Here is a 20424-nt window from a genome sequence, read left to right on the forward strand (position 1 = left end):
GAACTGTCAGCCAGCGCTGTCCTCTCAGGAGAGACGGCCGCTTCCCTCGCCTCCTCTATAAGCTGAGCCCCAGGGCTCCGGTCCTTTCCCAGAGGGGACGAGATCCGTTCGCACAGCTCCGCGCTGTCAAACCTCTGTTGCGGTACCCATCGAGCCTCCAGCTCAGACATGCTTCCACACGAAAGACCGCAGCGAATCCCCCTCCCTCAGCGCAGTGGGTGTGAGGTAACCTGTCAGACCTGCATGGCACAATGGTACGAGTCTCCAAACGCTTCTTACCTCTCCCATCAGTCTTGCTTGTGCTTCAGGAGAGTTTTAAGCCAACTAGTAGGTCCAGGAACTGCAGTTGTTTGCAGAAGAGAAGGCTCGGGGTGTCCTTACCAGTCTCTACAAGTGCCTGCCAGGAGGATGGAGCCAGGAGGGGCTGGGCTCTGCTCCCAAGGAACAAGGGATGGGACAAGAGGAACCGGCCTCAGCTGCACCAGGGCAGGTTTAGATGGAGCTGAGGAACAATTCCTGCCCCAGAGGGTGCTCAGGCATTGGAACAGGCTGCCCAGGGCAGGGCTGCAGGCACCGGCCCTGCAGGTGTCCACACACCGTGTAGAGGAGGCCTCAGTGCCACAGGTTAGTGGTGGCCTTGGCAGGCAGGTTGGACTTAATGACCTTAAAGGTCTTTTCCAACCTGGCTGATTCTATGGCATACATATGAAATACAGTTATGATGCTCTGAAAGAACTAATGGTCTTTAACACCCATCTGAAATGATAGGTTTAGCAGACAACCCACCCTTTTGCATGGCAGGTTTTTTAATTCTTGGCAGACATTTAAGAGAAGATGGCATCTGTAACAAAACGGGACTTGTTCCGGGATGCAAAAGTAGCTACAAAAGTGAAATTATTATTGTGTGCCACAGTTTCCTTTCAGCATGAAAATGAAGAGGTAACCTCGAGGTGTTTATGCACATGCTGCTGTTCTGAGGCTGGGAATAACACTGAATTTCCACGGAAGAGACTTTCAAATGCAGTGGGAGATGCAAACATCTCTCATCATGCACCTTACCGTGCTGAGGTTTCTTCAATCACAGCATGAGTAACTTCTGCACCAATTACGTATTCTAAGTCGCTTTCATGAAATGATCATATATAGAAAACAAGGTTCTTCTAAATTATTAATTTCAGTGAGTCAGTTCCTCAAGCAACTTCATGTAGATACTTGGTATGGCAGTTAGCACAACCTTTACTGGAATTCTCGTGTTTCCAACCTCCTTTTCCACACACATCCTCTAACAAAACGAACAACAAGACTAACTTTCTCACAGATGATTATTTAATTCACCTTCACAGCTTGAGAAATCATCTTTAGTAACCTCATTCCGTTTGACATCACTTAAACTTCAAGGTTCATTTTGCCTATAGTGGTTTTGGTAGTGTACCTTCAGTCCCATCTCACACACACATACGTAAGTGTTTTGCTTCCCAGCAGCAGTAAAGGAGCCTTTTATATCATAAACCCCTCCCATCAGCAGCCATGAAAATACAAATTGTAGGATTTTACTGCACCATGCTTACCAAATGGACTGTGTGACTGTACGGAATGTGTGACCTTGTGGAAAATCTGTGTGTCTCTGGGATACCACTGGTAGGGAATTGGCTGTGTGTAATAAAGCCAAAGCAGTAATTTAAATAATTTCATAAATCATGAAGGCCACAGATAACTTCCAGATTGGAATCAGAACAATAAGGTGCTTACAATTTTGAATAGAAAACCTGCCCAGGTAACCCTATCCTACTTTGCAACCCGGACAATCAGGCCAGCATCATGACTATTTGTCACCTCCAGCATTCAGGAAACATTTGCTGTAATACCTGTGGCATGAATATTTATCAGTAAAGTGGGACTATTAAAACTTCTGAGTCAGAAATAAATTGATCAAGATTATAGAGTGAGTCAATGCAGAGCCAGAAATAGCATTCAGAAGTCCTGACTTTCAGCCCTGTGCTCTAACCACTACACAGATTCCTGAAGGCAGTTGGGTGATGTAATTAATGTTTGTAAAGTAATTTGAATCCTTGGATGGAAAATGCTATGACAATAGCAAGGTTGGAGGAACAGAAAACCGCATGTTAATAGAAGAGAAACAATGGCCATAAATTCCTGGGAAAGGCCATGTGCACCGAAGCGCAGTCAGGTTTTTCTTCTGGAAAGTTAGAAAAAGCCTTTAAGTTGATAAAAATCAAACAAGTACCAAGCCACATCATTTATCTTGAAGAGCAGAGCCAACCTAATCCCACCCCTCTATTCTCACAGTTCCAAGGTGGTGTAAACATTTGAAGCAATATAAGTAAGGAACAATTTAAACATGCTGCAATTACTTTTATTTTCTTCATGTTGTACTTCTATGCCCCAAATCTGAAAAAAATACTAAGCTGTTGCTAAAATGGATGCCAGCATCCACCAGCCAGCAAACAGTCTTTTCCCTCCACACCTTGGTTGGTATCTTCATGCCAGAGGTAGTGATGATGCATCCTGGAAATGCCTTGCTTGTTTTTTATATCTAACAACAACTGATCAAACATATAGTCCTTGCAGATGACTGGCAATTCTGAAGACGGCTTCGAGGGACAGTCACAGCATCTAACCATGATCCCTTGCATTTCTGAAGCATCCACCTCTCTTTAGTAACATTTTGCCTCCTAGTGGAGAGCACCGACAGAATTGAAAGGGCTCTTGTGGAGGAGAAACAATAGATGGATTATTTGCAAAAGGTTGAGGTTATTAAAATACAAAAGTAGATTTGGTATAGAAATGGAACTCACAGTTTTTTAGTGTCTCAGTTGTATCAGTGTAGAAAGAAATGCTCACTCTTTCTATTCCAGCCACTATCGCTTTCTTCCACCACTCATTTTTACAAGCCCAAACCTTCCTGTATCAGGTTAAATAAATGTTTGCTAAACGCAAACACAAGTCACGTAACACACCACTAGTCATTAAACAGCAACCTTACTTCAGCACACCTCACACATCTCGATCCAGTACATCCATCCTTGGACTTAATGACATGGGAAAGGGCAAAAGGAAACAGCTTTTGTTCAATTTATGTCAGAAGGGTATCTTGTGAACTGGGAGGCTGTACACCTTCTCTGCAGCCTGAGGTGAAGAGCTGAAGACCAGTGCAAAGGAGATTATGTTATGCCTATGAACAACTAATTCCAGAGCCAACAATAAAATAATTACAAAAGTATTAGCATTCCATCATCCAGCGGCTCCTCCCTAAGAGAGGGAAGTACAGGTTTCTGCTTATCAGCACCATGGCTTTTCCAGTTTGGCTGAGAGTTAAAGAATATGTAGTTAAATAATAAATGCTGGAGTAGGAGTTAGTCCTGCCTCAACAGGAAGGGAAAGCAGGGTGTTGCTGCATATTCAACTGCATCAGGCACCTCTCAACAGGAAAATAGTGAAGACACAACAGCCACAGAACTCTGACCCCCCAGCATTGTACCAGTTGGATAACCAGCTTACAATGAACGTTAACTGTTGACAGCAGGATCGCTGAGGTTCAGAGTATGCCTGTAATTTTACAGATACTAACTGCTTAAGTAGCGGTTCTTGGCATTCTGCTTCCAGATGAGACAGCAGGGAACACAACTTGTCTGTATTTCATCTGGTATTAAAGGATAGAGAACTGAGATTCATACTATTTCATGGGGCACTGGAGGAGACCTCTAGAGCAGAGCAGCTGCTGTTGGGCACCCCAGCACCACCTGCCTGGGAAGTGCTCCAGTAGACACCCAGAAATCACAATGCAGGAGTAGTGTAATGGGGCACCAGGCAATGTGCTGGAGGGAAGAGATCTATAATTTCAAAACCACCTGCAAATAAGAGAAAAAGGAGAGGGCCAGGACAGAGGATAATAAGCAACCTGACAAGATGTATTCTATGCATACTTTTATTAATAAAATATAAGTTTTACAGCATATGTCAATGGACAGTGTGCTTAGAGAATTCTCTAGTTGGATAGTATGACACCGAAGTCAGTAGCTGGTTTTGGTGAGGATAAATTAAACCTCAGATGACATGCCAGGGATCGCTGCTACTGCCAAAAGCAAAACTCCTGCCCAAGACTAGCGTTAGAACCCCCGATTCCATCCCGACATGCACAGCTGAGGTCTGAGGTGGTTTCGCTTGACTGTAGTATTGCTTGGAGGCTGCACTTTGTCCTCTGGGAAATCTACCTGTTCCCTTCTGTGTCATCTTCACATCCTCACTTCCTTCTGTCTCTGTGCTAAGCAACTTCTCAGGTATTCAGTGCATCATTCGGGATAGATACAAGTGTGGCAGTCTTAATACCATGACCCTCCAACTTCCCAAAATAGCAGTCATTAAACCTACACCCTTCTTCACAAAACGGAGATGAATTTTACCAGCTCTGATGCAAAAGAAGCATCTATTTACCTCTTCACCCTTGTGATAAGAGAAAGAATAAACCTTGGCCCTGATCCTGTAAACACCTATACACATGATTAATGTTACTCAACAAGTTGTTTCCATAACTATTAGCAAGTATAGTCATGAGTAAAATTAGTCACATGCTATGCAAGCAGGAATAGGGCCTATTAGTTTATTCACCCATTGGAGAACAGTTGCTGTCTCTGGGGCAGTTCAATTCTTTACAAGGCTAACAGGTGAAAAAAAATTAAGGTAAACCCCTTACAAAGGCTCATGGTCAGGCATGCATGTTACAAGACAAATACTGTATTTAAGAGAACCAGATCTAATAAATATTAGAATTTTTACATTTTCAAACCACTGCACAAGGAGTTAGACTGCAATAGTAGTCTTGTTAGCCTCTAACCCAGCCATAATTTTACAGCAGAAACAGTATCTTAGTTGATCAAATAATAAAGGCATCATAATAACTACCTATAACTAAGCCACAGAAATAATTTAAATATAGGTAACTGAAAAGTGAAAATTCTCCCAGTCAGGGTAAGTTCACTACGACTTTCAAACTTCATTCTGAACATTTCTTTGAAGGAGGAAGAAACCTAAAAGCACAATTAGCAAAAATATCTGGAGGTAAAAACTCATGAGCCTTATAAAGCATCGATATCTAGTTCATCTTTGGATAAGCCTTATTTGCTGAAGAGTTTAAATCTCTCAAATAACTATGAACACTTATTTCATGCAGCTTCTGTACTCCACGTATTTTCTGATCGTTGCACCATTTAACATTTCTGTTAGTGCAGTAACTTTGCAAAGCCAAAAGCAACACTTGCATGGTAAAACTACATTTCCACTCAGTTACTGATAGCAATAAAATACAGAAAATAGAGCATCTCAGAATGCAGTGTAGTCATTATCTATGTAATCACGTGGTATTGTGCACTACAGAACATCATACTGCCAGACAAGAGTTCAGACAACAGTTTATAAAGCCACAGGGGACTTTGTACTCTAAACAAGGCATTAAAGGTATTGTATCCTAAAACAAGGCATTGAAGAAACCAGGACAAAACCAAACATTAAGACGTTAGTCCCGTAAAACAGATTTTAAAACCTGAAAATTCTATTCCTCTTCCAATTTAAGCAATAGGATTTTTAAAAAAGAGCCTTCAAGGATACTGGAACAGTATCTGACCTGTTCAGATTGTGGCAAAATCTGACAGCAGTTCATGGACTTGAAATGGAAGTGGTGTTCTGGTCATTCATGAACGAATGCAGCTACTTGTGAAATCCCTCCCTCTCTTCGTTCCCATGAAAAATAATTAATACTGGTTAAAATCATTACAAAAAACATCATTTTATTTTCATGCATCTAAGGTAAAACACAGAGTATTTGTATAAAGAGGTAGATTAAAAAAAAAAAAAACAAAAAAAAAAAAAACCCAGATTCTCCATTCTTTGTCACTTTTATTCAGTAGTTTGTTTTTTTCCTTATTTTCTTTTTTTTTTTTTTTTTTTTTTTGGTGCCAGACATGGCAAGGAGTGATTACAGTCAACTGTTTATTAAAACATTGGTTGCAACACAGACCCCCTTTACCACTGACCCCAAACGGACCCATTTCATGTGCTTTATTTTGTTGGGTTTTTTCTACACCACCACCAAGGCGAGGTGGAGGGGGGTGAAAAGGAAAGGGGGAGTCCAGGAGGCCAGAAGGAGGAGGAATGCTACAAGCCACAGCAAGAATGAGCTGTATTTAATAAAAAAAGGGGGCCACGAATGATACAGTAATGAGGTTACACAATTAAATCCCATAGCATGACTGAAGGCTTTCCCTGTGTTGGACGTCATCACAATGGAAGGCATAAAAAGTGGAGTAAACCGATGTTGATACAGTCCAATCTAGTCCATTAGGCAAGATGGTGCAAGTAGTCATTTAAATTAAAAAGTGCCCTATCCTCACCTAAATGGCTAGCAGACATGGAGAAGAATGCAGTAACACATCAACAGAGCTTTCTCCATGTAGCTATAAAAGTGTGTTGTCATATGGCACATTTTTAAACACTGGAAAGGGGGTGCCATAATGGACCTCTCATTCTCTTTCGTTTACAGGTACAAATGCTAGATTCAACTATTTCAACTATGCAGGAAGTGGACTCTTCAGGTAGGAATGCCAACCCTAATTCATTTTGTCTTGAAATATATACAAGTTGTTTGTAGTAGCTACGGCAATGATGTTTTCCTTAGGATGCCAGGCTGTGTGTAGAATCTTCTTGTTGAAGTCTAGGCTGTCAACACTGATTTCATCCTTCTTTCGCTTACCACTTGCACATACTTTACGGGGCTTCAACACGGTACGGGGCTTGTTGTTTTCCCGGGATGCCTCTAAGGTGATGTCTCGCTTTGTGTTCCTGTCAAACATTCTGAAGAAGTTGTTGTAAGATCCTGTCATGACAATGCTGCAGAGAGGGAAAAAGAAGAAAGGAACAGTTCAGTTGAAAATAACCTCTCCTTGCATGAAGCCTGAGGGTCCCAATGAAGATCATGCCTTATTGTATAATCAGAAAGTAGGCATCCTTGCCATTACCTTCTACACACTAAAGTGAAACTAAGGTATTGGAACGTTTTATAGATTAAAAAAAATAACATCTTTCTCCTTAAAGCAGGTACCTTAAAAGGTCCAGTTACCTAAGCACTTTAATTTGTCATCACTCAGTTTGCTTCTCACACACGTGAGGAAGCAAGCTAACAAAAGCAAAATACATCATATTTTTAGCCACGTAATTTTAGTTACATGAAAGTTGCATGAATTCAGGTACTAACAAACATACGGAGTTCGGTTTGATACCTTACAGGAGGTTCTTACAAGACAAATACACTTACAAGTTTCCCTGCCCTTCCTTTGCCTCAAAGAATACTTAAAGTTAAAAATACCCCAACAACCTCTATCTGACAATACTGGTAGGGCTACAATGAACTGATTTAGATCTAGCAATAAGCAGTTAATGACATGATTAACACAAAAGCAATAGTTGTCTTAAATGGTATTATTCGCTAGTCAGCCATGCCCAAGCAAGGCAAACTTAACAACTTGTTGTAACAAAGAGAATCCCTAGAAGGTTTTTCGTAAGTGTCCTACTTGCTGACAAGGCAGCTTAATCAGAACATGCTTTGCTACATCAAGGATTAAGAGCTAATATACATCCATGTAAATTTATTAAAGTACTAAAATATTATCCAAGCCAGTCCTTGAATAAAAACCAGACAGATAGGAGGCCATGCTTCAAGTTGCCCATTTTAATAACTTAAGTGCATAGAGAGAAGAATTAAACTTGCCTGTCTGATCCATTCCAACAGCATTCAAATTTGTCAAAAATGCAATCATTCTCATAGAGTGAGCAAAGTTTACTTCTGAGGTATTCATGCACCTGCAAAAAGAAAAAAACTGAGGTAGATAAACTGAAGGAATATTGAACCTGCACGCCTATAAAACAACCTGCACAGACTCTGTTCCAAACATAATGAAGTACGTGACTGCTCACACCCTCTCCACTGGAGCACACACAGCACCCTCCTCTGGATGGATGAGGAGCACAATGAACAGAGGCCTGAATTAACATGTTCTGCTCTACAAAGACTTCACATGAACTCAAATAGTAGCAAATCATTCAGGGAAGGAAAGAGCTGTCTCCCAGAACTGGGCAGCCCTTCAGAACGCTTTCCCTCTCCAAGCAGCAATCATACCCTCACTACCCTTTCAGATACCTGAAAGACTTTGCTTATTTCTAAAAATCATGCTTTGGCGACTGATGTCTTGATGACATGATTTTCCTATGTCAGATGAGAAGATCCCTTCCCAAATTTCCTTATACAGGAAACACCACAGCAATTTTCAGTGCTGGCTAAAAACATCTTCTGCAAAGGAAATGTTTTACCTCCTCCCACTTTTCCCAGGAAGGAACACAAGAATATAAAGTCATCTGAAGACTTATGCTATCTTACTGCTGAAGATAACCTTTATTGGGCAAGAGGGAGGCTTTTTCATACCCAAACATGGGTTTGGGTTCTGCAGTCAGCCTGCAACTAGCAAGATCCTTAAGCACACGTGTGAAACACACAAATCCCACCAATGCTTTCCCTGGATATAGTCATCTGTAGACAAAAGTCTAACTGCTACATCAAGACTATTAGTAAGACTCAGTATCCTTCACGGTTTATAATTTCTAGCCTACATCATCTTTACCAAATACCTGGTATGTTTCCACAGGTCTGTTTTCCATATTTAAATCCCAGATCTTCACTGACAGATAATCTCTAGTCATCATGTATCGACCACTATGGCTAAATTTGACATCAGATATGGAAGAGATTATTTCAGAGAAAAATGATCTGTTGCTAGGATCTTCTGGTTCTTCAAACACTGTAGGAAAATAAGACAGGCATTTCAAGAAGTAAGCTTGTGTCCATCCAATACAATACACCCACATTAGGTTAACAACCTCTCAATAACCTTGCCACAATCCACTTCTAAGTAAGTGAACTACTCACTAATACTTGGAGTCTTCATTCATACATGTAAGATTTCTAGCATCAAGTACACACCAAGCAACTAGTATTTGGCCTCCTGAAGCCTGCAGAAGGCCATTCCTAGCTCATTGTCTAGGCAGACTCCCCAGCTTAAGCTGCTAATAATTTTATTCATTACTTTGGCAAAACATGAACCTAACTTTAAGATTTATTTAGAATATAGGCTTTAGATCTATCTAGTCAATACACTTCAGAAATCCAACACAAATACACACAGGTCAATGCTTAATCTATTCCTAATCAGTGCCTTGTTTCATCTAGCAGCAAGATAATCATATTCCAGAAAATGACAACAAACAGTGCAAGACAGAACTTACATTTTGAATGTCGGTCACAGAGTGCTGATGCTCTCATATCACAGAGACGAATCGTTCCTTTACTGCTGCTGTACACAAATGTGTTACAGCTGTTTGGGTGGAACTCTGCCGCTGTTATCACCTCTGTAAGCTCCTCCATGTTGGCAGGCTTAATATCTACAATATCTACAGCATTTTGTTAAGAAATGGTCTCCAGTTTTCACAACCCATCTTTCAGCTTTAAAAGCATCCAGCAATGCTTTTTCAGGACTGTGGGACCCAGTCACAAACTGGATAAAAGTGAGAGTCAAGTCTCAGTTTGTCTAGAAAACAAAACTATAACAATGCATTCTATAGCAGTTTGAAGTTAATGCTTCTAACAGCAAAAGACTGCTTAGTATATGTCAAAGATTTTTCACACAGAACTTTATTTTGTTTCAGTTTTAAGTACTACATTATAAAGAAGGCATCTGCAAACATATTCCTGTCATCCTACTGCCTACAACATCTGCAGGTGCACATGAGAGGGGTTGATGGTTAGGCCAGAAGGCAAAAAGGCATAAGCACTGTTAAGAGAAGGATGTTACTTCTGACTTGCTTCTTACTGCAAGTCAAGAATATGTTCACAAGATAGTTTACTGTGATCCTGCCTTCCAGAACTGCTCATCTCACTTGAAACCTTCAGCTTTTTTTCCTCTTCTAAGATTGTTTTGCACCATGCAAATGACAACTACTCCTTATACAGCTCATGCTGAGCCACCTCTTCAGCAGGAACAGGGAGAAATACCCAGGATGTGGAGAGACACACTACACAAAAAGCTTTTCAGGAAAGGAAAGAAAATCCAACAGCTTTGTTGTAACCAAAAAAAGATACTAAAACTTCTGTCTGTAATTTCTAGGTGCCACAGGTTAATCCGCAAGTCATCTGCAGATAAGTACGTTTCATAATCGCTATTAATGGAGATGGAATTGATGTGATACGTGTGAGCATTGGCAAATATTCTTCGTGGACTAGCTTCAACCATGAGGTCCATGGGCCTGAATACTGGCACCTGCAAAATACAAAGCAACAGAAGTTTGAGATGCAAGTGTACTACAAACACAGTAGCACTCAAACACACTGCTCGCATACATCAAGTCAATTAAAATATCAGTATCACCTCAGAAGTAAATGTCTGCCAGCTAGCATGACAGAAAATGTAACCTTAATAATGTGATGGGACAGTTACTCACTAAGCCACAGGCTAATCTGTGGTGCCAGGGGAGGGAGTGGAGAAATCACTTGAGTGTAGCTAATCCACCAAGTGAACTACTCACCCGTAGTGTTGTAACTGTAGTAGGATCCCTATACCGTCCATCTTCCTCCTTTAAATTATAACCCTCTGGTCTTTTGTCCCTTTCACTGATTTTCCATAACTTTATGGTTTTATCTGAAATAAAGCAGCCACAGTTTAAAAAAAAAATAAAATCAAAGCTGTAGGAAAGATACTCATCTTCACAGTTGATGCACTTTAACACGAAGCCTTCAAGCAAGACCACCTACGTGTACCGAAAGAGACAAAAATACTGCTTGGAGAAAACAAGAAAAGATAAAAAGCATTTGAAAGACCTCCTCCGCGGTTTGTTCTTTATAAAGTTACAGCGAGTTTCAATTAGAATGGGGACTGTTATGAATGATTAATGTCAGCTCGCTCACAGTTAGTGATACACAGGTGAAGGTACTCAATGACACCTTCACCAAGCCCCACTGCTCTAAAACAACCATATCAGAAAAGGCTAATACACCACCCCATGCTATGGAACTCCTGCATCCAGGTGAGCCAGAAGAACAGGACAGTTCAAACAGTAACTCGTGCACAGCCACATCCCTAGAAACATGGACTAAAAACCAACTTGCTTCTGGCCTTTTGGAAGTGGAGAGAATCAGAGAAAAAGCCTAATAGCAAACGTATGCAATGAGGTTACCACGCAAAATGAACTGTGAAGTCATAACTTACCATTTGTAGACAATAAAAACTGAGCAGCATTTTTCTGGGGTAACCACCTAATTTTGTTGATCTTCTCTTCAATTTCTAAACTTTTCAAGTAGTCAAACTCTGGTTCATGGCTTTGAAAGGTACTGTAAACATTGTATTCTCCTCTACTGTGAGACTGGGTTTTGTTCTAAAAAGAGAATTAAATGATCAAGATATGTATGCAATGTGCAGAATGCTTTTCAAGGCTGCAGGCAGAAGCCAGAACTAGATATTTATGCAGCAAGATACACAGGCAGACTGCTAGTTAGCATAAAAAAATAGCATAAAAATAGGTTAAGACTACACTCTCTGGTTGCCTATGCCAGACCTGCCATGAGTACCCTTTGGTGTACAACTTGCCTTACTGCAATGAGCCTGTGGAACAGGCAAAAATGAGGATCGTCTCTTTTGCAAGGTTTTGATTACAGTTCCTATCATTCTGGCTAAGAAAACGTCAGAGACAGTTATGGCAGCAACTCTGGATTCCTAGACCTTCCAGAAACTCCCCTCAGCCACATGAATATCATCTCCAACAAGTTCTCATATTAATTCCAAGCAGATCGGCTTACAGACTAACATTTTACCTAAACATCGTAGGCATGGTAAGGTTTCTTTTCTTAAAAAACAAAAAACCCCTCAAAAATCTTCATCATTCTCTCATCTTTAATACTTCCACCTTTGTCTTTTAAGAAGAACGTTCCCCAAGAGAACTACACAGCCACACATATGTCAGATCTACTCTGTGGGCAAGTTCAGCTTGCTAGGCACACTATCGAAATCCCACATGTCACCTCTAAATTTATACAAGCAGCTCCACATTCCCCAAGACCTTCTAAACTGCTTAAGCAGCTTTTTCTTCCTCATTTGGAGATGGGGGTGGGAAGGAAAAAAACCCCACCTCTGCTGTAATACACCTCTGACATGAAAAGTCACACCTGCAGTCAGCCTGCGCAAGATGGAACTGTCTGGAAAACCGAAAAGCCTCCAAACCTGCACAATTCCTCTTCCTACAAGCTATGTTTTAGGCAGTGGCTTCTTAACAGCAATACTGCACTGGGTGAACTGAACCTTAAATTCCCATTTTGGAAGCACTGCTTACTTGGGGTACCTGAAATTAATTTAAGCTTAATTTTGCAATATATTCCTGTCCCACCTCCCTCATGAGATTGCCTTTCCTGGGATATGTTCTTGACTACGGACTTTGCTCCTTCCTTCCCTTGTGTGTCCCATGTCCATCTATTCATTTCATCCCTTAGTACCTCATGAGAACGTATTTCTTGATATGATCCTTGCAAGCCCACATGTATCACATTCCTCACATCATTTTCTCTTGCTTCCTACCCTTACATTAATAGCTGGCAGGAGTTCTTACACTTTACAATAAGCTGTGGGGGAGGGAAATGTGGACAAAATGCTTAGAAATACAATTTGGCACTAGGATGTTGTACCACACCTATCAATTGCACTGGCTTTCCCACCCTAGAGAATGGAAGAACCTTTGTTCCAAGTTTCAGTTAGACCTAGCAAGTTAAAGCAGGGTCACTGCCCAGAACAGGCAACTTCAAAAGGAAATCTATTGTGCTTTAGGAAATGCTGGTCATGCATGATTCAGGGAACTTTCCTTCAATTCCATACTTACCATAGCGACTGAGTCTTAAATATACTTCTTGTGGAGTCTAGCAAAGCTCTATTAGAGTAGTAGAGTAGTAAAGGACTAGAGTAATGTATGAAGAGATGAAATCCACCCTTGGGATAAAGGCAAAATTTAAACCATCAGACTATCGCATGGCACTCAAAAAAATCCACCCAAGAAGAGGTGTTGGCCCAAGTGCCTCATGTTAAATTCCAATTTAGGTAATTACAGGCTGCCTACGCAAATTCCTCCTTCAGTTTCAATTAGATACAGTATTCATTTCCTGCCTGCTCCTTGTGTAATGTCACTTGCTTCTCCTTGCAGAAGGGCCATCATGTTCCAGCCCAGAGGTAGCAGCCTTCTGGTAGTGGGTGAAGTTGCACAAGCTTGTATATTAAGCTTATTGTGCTTATGGGTTAGTGGTTTTCTTCCTGTACATACCGTCTGAAAAGCACTCAAATGCAGTGTGATAGGAAGTGGTACCTAAATCCAACTTGAATAGTTCATAGTTCATACTCCTAACACATAAAACTTGCTCTAGACAGTTGTGCCTGTAGCATAACTCACTACTAACGCACTAGGGAATCAAGTCCCCGTTGCTCATTCCCTAAACACTGAGAAGTCAAATTATGCCAAAAACAACACTGTGCAACTCAATCTGATAACCCAGGTGGTTCCCACTGTACCAAGCTTCATAGATCGTAAGGATATGAGCCATAGGTTACACATCAAAACCAAATGTAGGCATTTAAAGACAACTCATTTGCAAGGAAGCAAATAGCTATTTAAGCTTCATTAAAGGATCCTTAAAGGATGCAAGCAAAGCTCAGAGTGACAAAACACAAGGGTTTGTGCCCCCCAAAACTAAAGCCAGATTACAGGAGGGACTATGTCCACCCCAGACTCTGGCCAAAGCAACCCAGGCAGAGGCAGGCCAGCCGGGAACACCCCACTAGATGGCTCCCCCTGACCACGATGACTTGTCAAGAGAAGGCCCTGTCCTGGAGTTGCCTCGTACCAGCAGAAAGGAGCTTGCTCTCGGGAACTGTAGGATTTTTAAAGTTGAGGACTTTTAGAGTTGAAATTGAATGAAACACTAAGGAAAGAAGTACCAGCACGACCATTCTAGGCAGTGACAGAAGTGCCTTTCATCCTCTCCTTGAAATAAGTTCTAACCTAGTCAACTTCTAACTACAGCTTCAGTTAAAAAACCAAGCACTCCATCTCACTTCTCCTCTCAACACTAAGGTAGAGGCCCTTTCCTAGCATCAGAAGATTTGTCTGTAGAATTCTGCAAAGACCAAAAGAACAAGTATAAGATGAAGAGATAACCTTTGCTACTATTATTCTAGGATTTTACCTGTTTGATATCAGAATGGACAAGGACATCTTAGGTCAGTTGCAAACTCACTTAGGGACAACTTTGATTTCCCCCACTACAGTGAAATCTGAAATAATCATCACAGCCAAGCAGTCATTACAAACCAACCAGCTTCAGCTTCCCCAAGGTCTTTCTGTGTCCTAGCCCCCTGCTTTGTTTTCACCTTAAGCACTCTTTAGGCCACAATCAAAGTGTTTTAAGACATTAATTTCCAACAGCATCACTAAAGTTCTCAATAATTTCTTCACTCTTAAGTTTAATTATTTTAATCACTGATTACACATCATGCACTTTGTGTAACCTCCTCTTTAAAAAGAGAATGAATGAGAACAGAGCAGAGTATTAAATATACCTCACATAGTTAGCACTCACCTCCTGCTCCTGTTGAAAGATGACAACTCTACCTCCTTTGTCTCCTGTTGCTAACAACTCTCCAGAATGGTTAAATTCTACTGTAGAAATTATATCCGCTGCATGGGAACAGAAATAAACCCATTAAGTTCATAATTCTCCTAAATATGAAGTGTTCGAGAAAGCTACGATTATAAGTAAAAAAGAAAATGCACACTTTGATTCAGTTTAAGTACCTTTATGTTGAAGTAAAGTGCAAGTAGGGAGTTCTTAAAAAATACAGAAGTAATTTTTTCAAGCTATACATTTCACACTAGTACATACAGTTCACCATGCCAGAGTTCCAAGTTCAGCGTTGTGCACTGAGTTGGTTTTAAAGGTTTTACATCATCACCTCTTAGAGGTGTTTCTCTGTTGTGACTCCAGTATAGTATAGAAATGGATTTTATGTGTACTCTAAGAGCAGAGAGATTATGTATATACATACCCCTACCTGTATTTTCTCCATTCTTTCTGGTAAGAGATTTAGATACAATCATTACCCATACAATTTCAAAGCTTTTTTATTTTGTAAGGACTATGAACACATGTAATAACTCAAGGGCAAAACATCTTAGGGTGGAGATGGTCAGACATCAGTGTCTAAGGAATGCAAGGAAGTGGAACAAAAACAGCTACAGAAAATTAGGAAATCAATTCAACAGACTCTCTAAAAAACTTGAGTATCTCTTCTGGATGAGGACAGTTTCCATTGCCACGCACACTTTTATATGGAGTGCTAAAATTAAATGGGGAATATACATTGACAATGACCTAGTATCAAAGTGATCTGCTTGTAGAGCAAAACGGACGAATTATGAGTTAAGCTCACACACACTGATTCATGTTCTCGAATGCACACACGCCCCTCGTACTTTCAAACAGCAGAATCAGGAGCCAAATCATTCTTCAAACACTTCAAGCTGCAAAACAAACATATAAATCTAGTTTTCTGCAGAAGAAAATACCTGCAAGTTTTGACACATGCAAGTCTTCGGGCTAGTCTGCTCTCATGTCAGTCTAATGGAGATAAAACAGTGTATCCACATTTTTGATTGGATGGGTTCTACATGTTTTAGAGTTATGAAAGGGCTGGTGGTACCTGCTCTACAGACCAGAAGCTACTGCTGGATTTAAACCAGCACTATCATGCAGCATAGCACAGACGCTATCTTATCACGAACAGCAACAGGGGTATTTCATTGTGAAGCAGTGAAACACACAGGACTTTCCTCTTATTCATCTTAATACCAAAAAGAAACTTACATCATCCTTGGGTTGTCCCAAACACATGGGCGGTGGCCTCCGAGGACATGAGCAAGCTGTTCTTCCATAACTGCATTACACAGCAGCCAGGAGCATGCAGTCTGTATGTCTGAGCACAGCACAATGCAAAGACAGCCCAGACACACCAGCCAAAAGATGCAGAGTCAGATTCTTGGCATGAACAGGTCCATACAGCTCAGTTGTGTTTTCACATATCCAGCACAAACTGCCACCTAACTATGGCTAAACACAAGATTATTTCTATGGACCTCCCTCGCCACAATAACCTGACACTACTGAAACACAAACCGGCTGCTATTTCCCAAGAACACTGGTTAAGGACATAAATGTGATGTAAACCTGTGCGTAGTTAAACCAGGATCCAGATCACACATAGGAAAACCTTGATTTGAAAGCACATCGTTTTTTTTCCTGGAGGTTTATGGTTACTTTAGCCATTCATTCACGTGTTTGTGAACAAGATTAAGCGATTCCTCTCACATCTGTAAGACCTAAGACCACATACTATTCAGATGAAGATATGGCACATTCAGTATGTACCTATCACAGGTGAACGGGGCATAAAGATAACACACAATCAAATCCAGTCTGCAGAAAGAGCCAAGAGCAAACTGAGCAATCTAATTCCAACTACTCCTTACAATGCAAACCACATTGTTGTAATCCTCTGATAGGGTAAGACCTTAAGGAAGTTATCAATTCATTGAAGAAAACTAAGATAACTCACTTATTGATAGTGAGAACTATACAGAATAATTACTGTTCTGAAAACCATTGCAAGCTATGCCAGTCTTAGAGAAGACAATACACAAGTTAGCAGCAGATCTAAAAGTGCCCATGTATGTGGAAGGGGAACAGCAAAGAAAAAATTGCCTTAAAAATCTTAAATATCCATCTAAGCATAGATGGGTAATTTCATCCTAGTGCTTACTTGGTGAAGTCACTGAAAAGTTTTACAAGGTCAAAAGACTTAAGATTAGATCAGGCAACAACAACAGCTAGAAAAACCTTAAAGGGATAAACCCTCCATTTTCTGATATAATATATATTTAATTATGTAGATACCTAGAATTAATAATTCTACAAATCTCAAATATAGCAGAAAGCTAACCACTTGTCTGGAACCATTCTAGGCATTCTTTCTGCATTTACTTTAACTTTCACTATTATCCACGCCCAATGTCAGTGATCTCCAAGGTGATCCAAGTCCTGCTTTGTCTTGATACTCAAACGCATGAATGAATTTCCAGTACTAACATCCCCACACTGTCAAAAAGTCCAGCAGGCTCGGTCAGTGGTAACAAGGGTCTGAAAACTCCCTGGTGCAGACCAACCCTATGCAAAAGACCTTTTCAAGTACTTGGATCAATTTTACATTAGAAACAGGATACATTCTTCAGCAGCAATCACAACAACAAATTAAATAGTTTCTAAACTCAAGATACATCTCTAGAACCCAACATGCCTTTTACATTGTGATCCTGGACCGTTCCCTTTCCAAGGACAAAACAAATGGGCTAAAAAAAGTAGGCAGAAAACAGATTTCTTCTTAACCAGCCCCAAACTAGGGCTGAGATGCATAGTTCATACCAAACAATCAGTACTGGAGAGCAAAGCAACCAGTCACGCATTTTAAATCCAGTAACTCACCGTTAAGGATATTGTATTCCCATACCTTGGTCAAAGAAAGAGACAGACATCAAGGCACTGGTGTTGAACTGGGTGGATTTAATAGTGTTTGAGAATTGACAGGGGAAGCATTTCATCTTCCGCAGTGCACTGATTCACTTGGGTATTTTCATCTGTATTAACACCCTCGTTGCCAAAATAAAAAGCACCAACGTTATCCTTTCCTTTTCAAATGGTAACTACAATTCCCATGACAGTTACATGGAGGGTTATTTTAGTCCTTCAGCACCGCAACGGGCAAAAGAGCATCTTTAGAACGCGCTGCCTTCCCTCAGCCTCCTCCCTTTTGTGCATGCTATTTTTGCTACAGTCTCTAGGTGGGAGTCTTGCAAACACCGAGGGCTGCTCTCACTGCCCAGAAGCTTGTAAATGATCCCTTCTACGCAAAGAGCACCAGGGAGGAATATTTAAGGGAGAAGCATATGTAGAGCCCCCCTCAGTTGTCACCAGCACCACTGGCTTTTGGGAACTGCTGCATTCTGTTGTTTACTGCTAAATTCATTTCAATGCCCTCTTCTTCAAGTACCAGTATCAGAGACAAATAACCACCAGAACCTTATCTGATAACCATACCCCTCACAGGATACAGTTAGATAGCATTATCTGTTAACAGCTTCCACCAAGCTAGCTGTGACTTGGAGATCAGCCTTGTCTCTCTCCTCTGCCCAAACATCTTGAGGCATCTTTGACACCAAGATGAAACATTTAAATGCTGAAGACATTTCAAATGCTGAGATTGTTGTAAAACACTACAGGGCAACACCAGACACAGGTGGTGAATACATCATTCTGACAAAAGCAAAACCAGGACAGAAATTTAGATCTACATTCCTGCAGCTTACCTGCAATACCTGTACTAAGCTCCTCCCTCTTATATAACTTGGGATAGACAGCTTAGGGGTTACTAGAGTGTTTAGAAGTACTTACTTGCACAGATGTATTTAGTTCCACCTAAATATCCCTTCATTAACATTTCTGGCCAATACTAGAAACACTTCAGAGACTAAATACCTCCAAATAACAGGTTTCAGTGATCCGAAAGTAAGGGAGGATCAGAGGGAGGGCATCCCCTACACAGCCTAAGATCTCTTTACTCTTGTTGCACATGTACGTTGCCGAGGGATGCTATGAATTAAACAAAACTACAGTACTGTTTGTTGTAACCCTACTTCAAAGGACCAAAACACACTATAGCCAAACCAAGGCTCCCACTGAACTGATGGGTCCCTGACCCATCAGCACCTGCAAAGGGTGCAGAGCCTGTGCTCCCAGAAGTCCTCAAAGCCTCCTCACAGCTCTCCAAATACAACAGCTACACTTGACTTCCTGGCAACTGCGTCAACATTGCTTCTCCTTTGCAGTGACCTTTTACTTTCTCAACCTGCTCTAAGGTTTTTATGTATTGCTTCAATGATACACCTTCACTTTAAGTGCGCCCACCAGCAAGGTCTGGGCACTTACCTTCACTACCTTCAAATGAGACTTGCTTTTCTTATGGTAGAAGGAGACAGGAACCAGACAAACCCAAGGAATCAAAACAAGGTTTCTAGAACAAGGAAGGGGGAATGACTGGGCCACATTTATCTCAAGCACCTGATAATGCTTTAGGAAATGCTTGAGGCATTTGCAGTTCACCATGTGAAAAGGAAAGGTACCAGAAGCTCCCAAGCAATCTTAACCAGTGACAGCCACACACTTCTGATATATCATGTAGTAAGAGAACAGTGACTCACCACAAACCTGACCCGTTTCCCAGCAGGCTTCCAAAGAGAACAATCCCAATTTCAGAATTCACAGTCAATATTTATTACAACTGTTGCTGGTGCAGTTCACCTGCTCTGTCAGGCAGGATACAGCTGGCCTGAAAATCTGAGGCACTGGGCCAGTACACATATGGAAGATGACCAGTTCAAGTGAAAATACATTGTTCAAAGACAGAAGAATAAAGGAATCCAACACATCTCTCCAACAACAATGCTTTACTCCCCCTTTAAAGGAAAGCAGTGTTTGAAATAAGGAAAATTCCATGACAGAGGCTAAAAACCACTTTCATACTCTGGGGGCCTTCAGTGAATGCTGAACAAGAACCACACATGCACTATCACAAGCAGCTTTGCTGAAATGCGAAGAGAAAAAGTTGTGCTGAAGTTTGAGCACTGTTACAGGTCGATGGAATAAAAGAAAAAAACAGCTTTAGGCATCCAAACAAGCGGAAAAAAAAAAATAATGCAACCCAATTACTTAGTTCCAAGAGGCCCATTGTGAGCCTGAAAAGCAATTCTGTATTAAATTTGTTCCCAATAATAGAATAAAAGCTATTTTATTAGTACAGAAGAAGCTATCTATTTTAATGTACCATGAACTTTATATACACTCTGCTTATAAAACATGCTTGGTAGGCAAAACATGTCACCTACTCCACAGCAGCAAGTCAATCACAGCCGTGAACAAAGAGCGTCTTTATTTCACCAGACCCAAAAGGTTTCTGGGCAAGTTGTTGGACTCACGTTGATCTGCTGCCTAAGCAGAGAGCAAGTCAATCGGTCTGTTTGCACAAGTGGAGCAATCTCCTGATGTTCCCAAGGCCTAACAAAGAATTGCAGTATTTTAAAAACCATTTTGATCCTTAGTCCTTGTTTCTGCACCTTCCCGTGGCTCAAAATACTATTTCTGGAATTTTCCAAAGCAGCAACTGAAACCAATCT

The 20424-nt window shown here is 40.9% G+C and overlaps 1 protein-coding gene across 3 annotated transcripts in view; it reads right to left on the reverse strand.

The window, feature by feature from the left end:
• Window positions 1-3932: 3932 nt before the first annotated feature.
• The window catches only part of PPP2R2A (protein phosphatase 2 regulatory subunit Balpha), a 44368-nt gene continuing 27876 nt past the window's right edge, over window positions 3933-20424 (reverse strand). For all 3 annotated transcript variants that reach the window (XM_065659426.1, XM_065659428.1, XM_065659427.1), the window contains 8 exons: window positions 14726-14823; window positions 11322-11487; window positions 10642-10754; window positions 10199-10376; window positions 9346-9510; window positions 8692-8861; window positions 7778-7869; window positions 3933-6900 (listed from right to left, as the gene is read on the reverse strand). In XM_065659426.1, the coding sequence (XP_065515498.1) occupies window positions 6621-6900; window positions 7778-7869; window positions 8692-8861; window positions 9346-9510; window positions 10199-10376; window positions 10642-10754; window positions 11322-11487; window positions 14726-14823 (1262 nt within the window). In that variant the 3' untranslated portion in view covers window positions 3933-6620. The remainder of the gene's footprint in view (window positions 6901-7777; window positions 7870-8691; window positions 8862-9345; window positions 9511-10198; window positions 10377-10641; window positions 10755-11321; window positions 11488-14725; window positions 14824-20424) is intronic.

The sequence above is a fragment of the Lathamus discolor genome, chromosome 22, assembly GCF_037157495.1.
Source record: "Lathamus discolor isolate bLatDis1 chromosome 22, bLatDis1.hap1, whole genome shotgun sequence".
Lineage (NCBI taxonomy): Eukaryota > Metazoa > Chordata > Aves > Psittaciformes > Psittacidae > Lathamus > Lathamus discolor.